The 10,583-nt window shown below is 63.0% G+C and overlaps 1 protein-coding gene across 3 annotated transcripts in view; it reads left to right on the top strand.

Moving 5' to 3' along the window:
- The window catches only part of GNAO1 (guanine nucleotide binding protein (G protein), alpha activating activity polypeptide O), a 151,318-nt gene extending 143,164 nt beyond the window's left edge, over positions 1–8,154 (top strand). The window contains exons 7-9 of one of the 3 annotated variants that reach the window (XM_004693571.2): positions 3,396–3,549; positions 5,881–6,096; positions 6,977–8,154. In XM_004693571.2, coding sequence (XP_004693628.1) covers positions 3,396–3,549; positions 5,881–6,068 — 342 coding nt within the window. In that variant the 3' untranslated portion in view covers positions 6,069–6,096; positions 6,977–8,154. Of the gene's footprint in view, positions 1–3,395; positions 3,550–5,880 lie in introns of all 3 variants that reach the window. The other 2 variants (XM_012733178.1, XM_004693572.2) reach the window with 2 other exon arrangements.
- Positions 8,155–10,583: the final 2,429 nt, after the last annotated feature.

The following is a 10,583-nucleotide window of genomic DNA, read 5'->3' on the forward strand; positions in this document are numbered from 1 at the left end:
GCGGGCCCCTGAGCCCCTGCCGCCTGCGCGGAGGCCTGATGTCCTGGCCTTCCCTCCCCTCTGGCTCCAGCAGAGCCCGAGGCCGGGGCTGCTGCTCGCCTGCGAGGCCGTGGCGGAGCCCGGAGACCCACAATGTCTGGGGCCGGGAGGCCTCTCTGGCTCTCGGCCTCTCCCCGTGTCCCGCCCCACTCCCCCCGGGAGGAGGGGAGACACCCGCCCCTCCGCAATGTTGTCTCCCAGCAGCTGCCGGAACCCTCCCCCTCGTGGGGCCCAGCGCCCTCCCGCCCCGGCTGTGAAACCCCTGGCAGGGAAGGCCCAGCGGTCAGCTTACCGCAGTCCTTGCCTCTGCCAGGCCGAGTCCTGCGAGGGGTTCGGCTCCCACCTAAGGCACTCAGGGCTGACGCCCTGCGGGGCCCGCAGCCTCGCCATGTCCGCCCACATGTCCTCACGCCTGCTTCCCCTTGGGCTGACCTCGGCTCCTCCGGCCCATTTGGTAAGTAAGTTAGGCACAGTCCGGGCCTGTCTCTCTCTTCTAGATTGGGGGGCTGGGGGGCCGGGGCGCTGCCTGGCCCCCGTGCTGAGAAGTCTGGGCCACAGGCCTCTTCCGGCTGCCTCTGCCCTTCTCTGAGCCCCCTGGAAGCTTTCAGACGCAACTTGGCAGTTCTTATGAACTGAGGCCTGAGACTCTGGCTCCATGCCACCAGAGATTCCATCCGGGGTGGCGAAGGCCGGCCAGCCTCCCCCCAATCAGTGCCCTGTGCCAACCCCACACGCCTGCCCAGGGAGCATAGTGGGGCCTTCCTTCTGGGGGCTCAGGCCCCCTCAGCTAGCTGATAGCCCTGCCAGGGGTGGGCCGCTTGGGAGAAAAGCTCAAGGCCCTCCTGGCCCAAAGTCTGGGACCCTACCAGTCAGGGGGGCCCCCTCCGGAGGGGAGGCTTTCCTCCAGGCCCGGAGCACCCAGACCCCCGGCGCCAGGCCACCCCCTTTCTCAGAGCTGGTGGCGCGGAGGCCCCGCTCTCCCGTGGCCCATCCTCCCCCCCAGATCCCCTTCCTGCTGTGTCCCCCGGCAGCCAGAGGTCACCTCCTGGTCCTCTCTGCCGCCCCCACCCCCCAGCGTCCCAGGCAGGGGCGGGCGCAGCCCCTCCTTCGCAGCCTCTCCCGCCCCACCGCCACCACCCAGCCCACATTAACTGTAATTTTGTAAGAAGAGTGACTTGTTGGTTTAATAAATCTTTAGTTATTGTAATAATTTATTGGCTGCCGTAATGTATTTACTAGTCACCTGCCGTTAATAAAAAGTGCCAGCTTTTCCTAGCGTGAGCGTGGTGTGCTGCGTCCGTGGGCTCCGGCCGGGCGCACCCACACTTTGCCCCGCCCCGGCGCCGGACGCTGGGCTCCGAGAGGACTCTGGGCGGCGGCCGCCGCCTCTCAGGTGTCTGGAGGGCAGAGCTGTGTCGCGCGAGCCCACCTGCCTGCCCCGGCCTGCTGGGCGCCAGACAGGGAGGTGGCCGCGGGCAGGGCAGGGCAGCCCTGGCTCCTCTTCTCCGCTGGTGACTGCGTCGTGCCCCGTGTTCTGGGCGTCTGTTCCTCCCGGGGCAGCGTGTGTGGAGGGGTGCGGTCAGGCCCGCGGGGCTCAGCGCCGGCGCTCCCCTCCCCGCGGCTGCTCAGCCCTCCCGGACGCCAGCCGCCCACCTGCGCACGAGGCCATCAGCCAGGGGGCTGCCGGTGGACCGTGCACTCTGGGGCAGGCTCCTGGGCTGCCCAAAGCCTCGCCGCAGAGGGCCCGGGCCCACCAGTCCCGCCCACTGCTGGCCAGAGTGCGGGCTGTGGCCTGGGGCGCTGTGTGGCTGAGCCCTGGAGGTGCAGGTGTGGGGTGGGCGCCTTCGGAGCAGCCATGCTGGCAGCTCAGGCCAGCTGGTGGCCGCTGCCGTGACCTCTGGCCTGGAGCCGGGCCGGCCAGCTGGCTGTGCGCGGTAGCCGGGTCCGCAGGTGTTGGTGCGGCTTGCCCGGCCTCGTAGGTGGCCCAGTGCGCCCCTGCGCCTCCGCCAGCCCTTTCTGAAACACCCTGGCGCTGGCGCGGGCCGGAGTGATGAGGGGCCGTGGGGCTGAGACTGAACCCCCCTGCTGGGGGCGGGGACGGGGGTCAGGGCACCGGGCGTCGGCGCGGACTGTCAGCGAGGGACAGTGCAGTTCTCCGCAGGGCCCGAGGGAGCGTGAGGCCAGGCCAGCCCCAGGTTCCCGAGGGCAGCAGAGAACTCTTTGCCCCGACCGTGCCTGCTGGCCTCAGCCGTACAGCCTCGGGCCACAGGGGCCTGGCCCCGAGGGGAGACTAGTGTAAAAGCAGTCGGGCAGGAGGCCACCGCGGCCCTGCTCCGGGCCGGGACAGGCCTGTGCCTGTGCTCCGGGTCGGCCTGTGCCGGGGCAGGCCCCCTTCTGGGTCCCCGCCGTGTCCACTCTCGATGCCCGCAGGGCTGAGGAGGTGCAGTGCAGGGCGCGGGCCAGCCGCGGGGGTGGGGGCTGGCCGCTGACCAGCAGCTTCCGCTCAGCCAGTGCCTGCCGGTGCCCGGGGGTCCATCCCAGTGCGGGCCCAGCGCCCCCCTCGCGCCCCCCTTCTCTGTTCTTGCCTCTGATTTGTTTCAACCTCCTCACTTCAGAGATGGGGCCGGGAGTCAGTCCGGGCTTCGGCCACAGACCCACGCACTGCGTCTGGGCTGGACACTGGCCAGGCCTGGGTCTTGGGGGACATGAGCCTCTGACGCTGCCCCCCAGGGAGGAGCATGTCAGGAAGACGCCTCCTTCGCCGACAGGCACCTTGCTCTGGTCTGCCACGTGCTTGGCACCCGAGCCGTCCCCAGGGCAAGCGAGGCAGCTCTGCCCGGAGCTGCAGTCGCGCCTCCCCGCCCCTGTGTGAGGCGGGACGCCACAGGGTCAGACACGGCGGCGTGTGACCCGGCCCCCCATCCGAGGGGGCTGTCGTGACTCCCCTCGGGCCCCCAGAGACGGGGCTCCACCCGCAGGCGGGGCCAGAGAGGAGCGACGGGGCAGGAAGGGCCGGAGCCCAGCGCGTGGGCTCTCGCTGACCCCTCGGCCGTCCCAGCCGCGCCCAGGCCCAGCGTTGGCTCCGAGCGGTCAGACTCTGCCCAGCGTTGGCTCCGAGCGGTCAGACTCTGCCCACGACAGGACCGTGGGCGTGGCCTTTCTGGATGGGAACGCGGGGAGGGGACGTGCGGTCTCCGCGGCCCTTGCCCGGTCAGCTTCGGAGGAGCCTGGGGGCACGGGCGGCCCCTAGCCCAGCAGGCAGCCGGTGCGCCCCTCCAGCCTAACGCTCTTCTCTCTCTCGTCTCCCTCTCTCCCCCCTGTCTGTCCTGCGCTCTCCCTCCCGCCTGGGCCCGCAGAACCGCATGCACGAGTCTCTCATGCTCTTCGACTCCATCTGTAACAACAAGTTTTTCATCGATACCTCCATCATCCTCTTCCTCAACAAGAAAGATCTCTTTGGTGAGAAGATCAAGAAGTCACCTTTGACCATCTGCTTTCCTGAGTACACAGGTGAGTGGCCAGCGACCGAGCTGGAGGACGCCTCACCCCTCCGTGTCTCCCCTGCCCGCCGTGAGTGACTGCAGGGATGAAGCCGGGCAGACCACCGGCTCCCCCTTCCATCCTGGCCACCCCTAACTTCTGGCCTCCCCCGATCTCACCAGTGTCCTCCCTCCCCTGGCAGAGTGGGGTGGGGGCGCCTCTGGGCCAAGCTAGTAAACCAGACACGGGCGCAGCTCCAGGCTGCCGCGCGGAACGGGCCTCGCCTCTGTGCACAGCGGCTCTACCGGGCCCCCAGCCCCCCGGGGGTGCCTGCCCCCCTCCCCGCCCATAGACCCACTGGCCCCACCTCTATTCTTTGCCCCCAAATCAGACCTCTCCAACTCTCTGCCGGCCTCCTCCATCCCTGCCTCTTCCTCCCCTGGGACTCGCTGCCGTCTGGCTCCAGGGCACACAGCCCTGGCCCGGCCTCTCCCAGGGGGCCAAGGCGGCTGCCCGGGCCTGCGGAGTGCCACTGTCCGTGCGGCTCCCGCTGCCCCCGCTGAAGTGGACGGGGCTTGTGGGCGCAGCCCCAGGCCTCGTGGGTCACCTCTGCGAGCTGAGGACACAGCTCAGGCCCCGCACGAGAGAAGGGGTCACGGCTCAGCTTGGCCAGAAATCCCGGGCAGCCGAGGGTGCGGTGGGGGTGGGGCGGACGTGGCACTGGCGCCCAGGGCTACCTGCGGCCACCCTCTGGCGCAGGCCACCCTCCCCTTAGGCTTGTTCTCGCTCCTCGCCGACGTCCTGCCCACCCCACCAGGGTGCAAGGCTGGTTTCCGGAGGGCAGGCGGCCCAGAGCAGCCTCGGCAGCCGAGCGCCTGGCCCCCTTCCCGGCTGGAATGAGCCCCACAAGCGCCCACGGCGCCTCCCGCAGAGGCCTGGGGGCACAGGGTGGTGCCCGCAGCCGGGGCTGCATCGGTGTGTCACGGCTGCGGCAGTAGGCCGGAGGCGGAGACCAGCAGAGGCGAGATGCCGCGATGCAGGGTGGGGCGAGGCGGGGCCCGGGCAGGCCCGGAAGGCCCAGCTCCAGGCTGCCCAGGGCCAGGGAGGGCCGGAGGCCGGCAGGCTGGGTACCCCATGGGCCAGCCGCGCCCAGCCGGAGCGGAGGCCCTCCAGGACCAGCTCCGGTCTCCTGAGGATGTGACCCCACGAGCCCCGGCAGGCTTCCTTGTCCCGGGAGCAGGCCCAACTCAGGACGCAGCTGGTGGTCAGTCTGTGGCATGTGTGTGGCATGGGGTGTGGGTCCCCCGGGGAAAGTGGGCCTGGGTTCGGGAGAACTTTGAGTTCAAACAGCAGGTGACAGTGACCAATGCTTACTGATGCTGTGGACTGTGGGGACCCCAGGCCTGTGGGGGCGGGAGGGCCAGGGGTGCGGGGTGTCCGGGGCGAGCCCAGGGTGCAGGCTGAGACGGCCCCCTGGACGGGGCACCCCAGCAGGCCCCTCCCAGGACCACCCGACACCTGTCCGGCCCCGGCGCAGGCGGCTCCAGGCCCAGCCGGTGCGGGGCGCTCCAGCGCCTGCACGCTGCTGCTCACCTGAGCTGTGGCGCCCCGGGGCCCCCATTTGTCTGTCCTGGCAGCTCTCCCTGGAAGCTCGTGCCCTGCAGCCTGAGCAGTGGAAATGCAGGGTGGGAGAGGGGTGCCCTCCCCCCACAAGCGTATTGCCTCCAGGCTGGCAGATACTAGTGGCGCTGAAAAGGGGCATCTTCCCTCTGCGGACGGTCAGGCGGCGCTGCTGTGCCGGCCGGACTTGACGGCACTGACGGGAAAGCCGAGCGCAGGGCAGCAGGGCCGCGGCTGCTGTGGGATCCGCGATCCCCGGCCAGACTGGGCGGGGCCCAGCTGCCGAGGGCGGTGCCGCAGGCCCCCACCTGGTCCCCTGCAGGCTCTAGCGCTTAAACCTCTCGCCTGGGGACACCCGCGCCCCCCCCTGGCAACTCGGCCAAGTAACGGGGCTGCTCAGACACCCCCAGCCCTGCCCCGCGGGTGCTGGTGGAAGCAGCGTGAGGAAGGCGTGGGTGGGGTCTGGCTGTGCCAGCTCGCGCGAGCTGAGGCCCCACGGCTGGGGGCCCCATCACTGCTGGGGAGCAGAAGCAGCAGGGCTGGTTTCGACCACGGTGCCGGGACGAGCCAACCTGGGGTCTGGATGTGAACATAGTCATGCTGGGGGTGCGCAGGGGTGAGGGGTGCGGAGGGCTGATGCAGGTCTCATCTGCATACCGAGCAGCGCCACGGCCCACTGCTCCCAACCTGCTGCACCCCACTCTCACGGGGCCTCTCCCCTGTTCCTCTGTCTTCCTCCAGGCCCCAATACCTATGAAGATGCAGCCGCCTACATCCAAGCACAATTTGAAAGCAAAAACCGCTCACCCAACAAAGAAATTTATTGTCACATGACTTGTGCCACAGACACGAATAATATCCAGGTGGTATTCGACGCCGTCACCGACATCATCATTGCCAACAACCTCCGGGGCTGCGGCTTGTACTGACCTCTTGTCCTGTATAGCAACCTATTTGGTAATGATTCCAGCACTCAGAAAAGCTTGCACACACACACACACACACACACACACACACCACTAGCAGATGCAAGTTGGTAAATAACAAAACCTTATATATATACAGATATATATTAAAAGATTCTTTTTAGTTTGTACTAGAAAGAGCTTTGGACAGAACTGACCACCCCACGCCATCAGTTCCCGGCACGCACCTGCGTGCCCGCTCTCAGGGTGGCGGTCCTGCCGCGGGGCCCATCCCTCTATGAACAGCCACGTGATTTTACCCCCAGACCCATTCTGTGAGCAGAGGGCGGGCAAAGGCCGGCCGGCCTCGCCCGCCTGCCTCTCTGCTTCCACCCGCTGAGGCCGTGTGCTCTCAGTTCTGTCCTGCTCTGCGGATTCCGAAACCCTTTACCAAATAGCCGACACCGCCCTCAGCGTCTCCCTGCCCTAACACCCCCGGCAGAAGGATCGAGTCACCTCTCCCCTGGGTGGTGGTGGTGGCGGTTGTTAACGGAAAGAATCTAGAAGAATCATGGCTCCGACCGACCCATTGTCTCCTGAGTTTTCTTTGTTCATGTTGACAGGCAAGAGTCAGAGGCAAGGGAGACTGGGCCGCTTGCCAGAAGCAGCTGGAGGGCGGGGGGCGGACAAGCAGAGGCACCTGCCCCCTCCAGGAGGGCGCAGAGGGCCGCGCGACCGTGGAGCTGACCGGGGCCAGGGTCCTGGGGTGAGGCCTCCGGGCTGGGGTGGGGTCCTGTGGGTTCAGACCCCCCCGGAGGTGCGGCCCCTCACCCTACCCCACATCACTCAAGTGTGCGGGGGTTTTTGGTTGGTTGTGGTTTTGAAAATCAAGGAAAATGGTCAGACCAGACCCCTTATCTCTCTCTCTACAGACTGCTTCACGGACTCTTTGCTGTTGACGTTGCTCTCCCGGTAGCATGACCTTTGGGCCTTTGTAAGACACACAGCCTTTCTGTACCGAGCCCCTGTCTCCCCTCCGGCCCCAGAGTGACTGACGGCTGTGTATTTCTGTAGAATGCTGTAGAATCCGGTTTTAGTTGAGTCTTTACATTTAGAGTTTGAAAGGAAAAATTATTTCTCATGTGCTTTGTAGCTTAAAAAAAAATTTGAGGAAAAAGGAAAACTCACCATTTCATCTTTTTTTTTTGAAATAAAGAAACGCGCACACCCCTATCCCACCTGAGTGCAGAGGGGCGGCCGGCCGCCAGACGTCCTGTTCCCGGGAGGCCCCGCCTGTCTGCACCCGGCCCCACCCCGGCCCCCCAGGGCCCCTTCAGCCACACGCTCACTCCAGGTTTGTCTAGAAAAAGCACAGCTCTCACCGGCCAGTCGCTGCCCCCCGAATTCCAGCATATAGAGCTAGAGCCTTGCAGAAAAGAATTTCCCCACGACTCCCTTAATTAAGGGTTTTCTGTTCTATTTTCTTGTTTCACTTCTGTCCCCTGGGCCTGTGTGTCCCAGGCCAGGTCGGCGTCCAGGTGTCCGGGCCACGGGCTGTGGCTCCTGCACCCCTCCTCACTCCCCGTCTCGGGTGGACCCCCGTGTGCACCCCTCCACCTTTTCCTTTGTTCCAGTGACCTGTGTCCGCTCTTTCTCACATGGGGATGTTTGTGCTGCAGATAAAAAGAACAAAAAAAAAATTTTAAATACCACCAGATGGAAAACAAAAAAAAATGTTAAAAAAGATGGAATGTAGTGTTTACATGAAAGCCGACTTTCACGGTCAGTCCTGTGTCCTTTCTACTCTGACTCGTCTCCAAACCCCAACCCCCTTCACGGTTTCACTTTTAGGACTTAATATTTGCTGGAGAATACCAGTCACAGCCATTTCAGATAAAGAGGAGGCAAAAAGACAAAATACACAAAAAATTTAAAATACAGAAAAAAAAAACTTGAAAAAAAGGAAAAAAAAAACATAAAAAAAGCCCACGGGTCTTTCTAAGCCTTTCTATTCCCAATCGGTGAGGTTTCTGTGGTATCTTACACACTGCCAGTCTACTTCTCTAATGGAAATTCATGTGTAGCTCAATAAAGAGAATGTTTGTCTGTATTCCTGAGTCTCTCACCCTCTGGCTTCCAGACTATGGTGATTTGGGGGGCTTCACTCTGACAGGAAAGGGAAGAGGGATTTGAGTGGGCCACAGACGCTGGGGGGCTGGTGGGTTGGGTGGCATGTAGGGGCCCATGAGGAACCCTTCCCCCCACCCGCCCCCTCTGACCCCCAGGGCTGAGGGGAGCAGCTGAAGACACTGAGCAGGGACCCTCCCCCCCTCTCCTCCTGGTTCTCAGCTGGCTGCTGGCTGTGAGCAGGGTGGAGTTGAGGGGTGTGTGGGGGGGGTTATGGGGACAGGAGGTCGTCACAAGTCTGCTGCTAACACAGGACCCTGTTTCTTCTGCGTTCAGTGGTCCCACCAGGAAAACGGGTGGTCCCCCAAGAGGCCAAACTGCCTGGTTCTCCGCGTCCAGTGGGCCGCATCCACTCATGGGGTCACCTTTGAAAACTGGGGACCAGGAAGTGCCCCGTGGGGAGGACACAGGCCCCTGGGCTGACAGTCTTCAGGGCTGGAGGTCTCACTCGCTCGCTCTGGTTGCCAGGTTTTGCTGTAACAATGCCTCGGCTGAGCGAGGCCCCTGGAGGAAACCGATGCCCACCAAAGCCTGCGTTCAGCCACATATTGCTATGAGCCAGTCAGGAGCGGCATCATGCCATCTTGGGGGGAGGGGGACCCAAAGGCCTGTTCACTGGAGTCCTCCGTTGTGCCAGCACATGGCGTCAGCTGCCCCTGAGGCCTTTTCCTGGCCATCCCAGCAGCCTGGCCTCCAGCAGGGCGGAGGCTGGGGTGAGCCAGTTGCAGAGACCCACAGCAAGGCTGGTTCCCCAAGGCTGGTTCCCCGACGCGGGCACCGCTTGAAGCTCCTCCGCAGCTAGAAGCCTGCCAGCCGGCCAGGCCCCTCACCCAGCCCCACGCCAGCGCTGTGGCACGCCAGGATGCTGGAGGACGCCGGCCGTCTACATGCAGCATCCCCGAATTGCTGGGAAAACGAGCCATTTCCTAACAGGCTTTCTCCTCAACTGTCAAATGAACTTTATAGATAAAGCCAGCTTTAGTCTGTCTCCTCTTCCTTAAAATGAAGGCAGGCAGCGTTTGGGAGGACCGTGCTGAGAAAGGCCCACCAGAACAAAGGAGCTCAGGAGCGTCTGAACACCCACACACTGGCTCAGGCTGAGAGGCCTCCTGGACAGGCCCTTTGCACACCGAGCCTGCAGCACCCTCAGCACGGGCGTCAGGCCCCGACAGGATGACATCTGGTTGCGGATGGGAGCAGCTCATCCACTTTGCCAAGTGGGAAGCGGCCCCGGGGCTTTCTATCAACACAAGTAAAATATCTGCATGGACCATTGTGCTCTGATAGAGAAAAGCCTAGAAGCTTGTGTGTGTGGGGGGGGGGGGGGGTGAATAAGGAGCTGGGAAGGACCCAAGAGGCGTAGAGAGCTGGCCTAAGAAAACGGAGGGACAGAGACAAAGGCCACGGCCCAGAGTGCCCAGAAGGCAGGGCGCCCCCACCCCGAGCCAGGCAGCCTCCTCGCTTTCCGCTAAAACCTGAGCCGGCAGCCTGGGCTCGGGGCCGCAGACGGGCAGCCGCGGGCCGCCTCCCGGCCCAGATGCCCCAAGCAGTGACAAACAGGGTAACTGTCCAGGTGCAAAAGCTCAGGGGAGTTCAGTCCCCGCCGGGGTCCCCTGAAGCTCTGAAAAGCCCTGGCGCTGTGCTCTGCTTCCAGGGTCTCGGAAACTTTTATCTTTTCATGCATCTGAAACATAAGAACACACGGAATTGCTCCATCTCCAATGCGCACGACGTGGGGAATGTCAAGGGTGGGTGAAGCCAGCCCCGGCCAGAATGGCGCCCAGAGACTCCAAGTGGGGTCTGGCAGGGCACCTCGAAACCGCACACACAACACGCCAGAAGAGTTTGCGTTTTATTATCATTATTTTACAATAAAAACAAATAGCTATGCTCTCGGCAAAACAAATTTTAAAAAAAATCACAGAAATTTACTAACAGCATTTCAAGGTAAGGCTTTTGAAAGATTTATTGAAATAAATTATCTTGGCCTAAACATTTACTCATCACTCTTTGTCCAATTACTTTTCAACAGTCTAAAAACTTTGTTATGTAAAATACATTTAACTTTGCCAATAATTTTACATAATACTGGATTCTTCCCAGGACTACCGCAAACTATACTTTCAAACATGGGAAAAAAGAGCCTTCATCCAGCAGGACATAACTGAACGGTGTCGCCCATGACTGCCTGAGTCCCAACCGCGGCCGCGAGGACTCTGGACCTGGGAGCCGGGCTGCTCCGAGGCCACTCGGCGCTCACCTTTGCGCGTCTAACAAAGCCAGCAGGAACCACGTCAGGAAAACGAAGGCTCAGGAAAGAAAGATGCCAAGACGACGTCTGTTTCTTCAGTG

This window comes from Condylura cristata, unplaced genomic scaffold, assembly GCF_000260355.1.
Source record: "Condylura cristata isolate star-nosed mole 26May11 unplaced genomic scaffold, ConCri1.0 scaffold00039, whole genome shotgun sequence".
NCBI classification, from domain to species: Eukaryota; Metazoa; Chordata; class Mammalia; order Eulipotyphla; family Talpidae; genus Condylura; species Condylura cristata.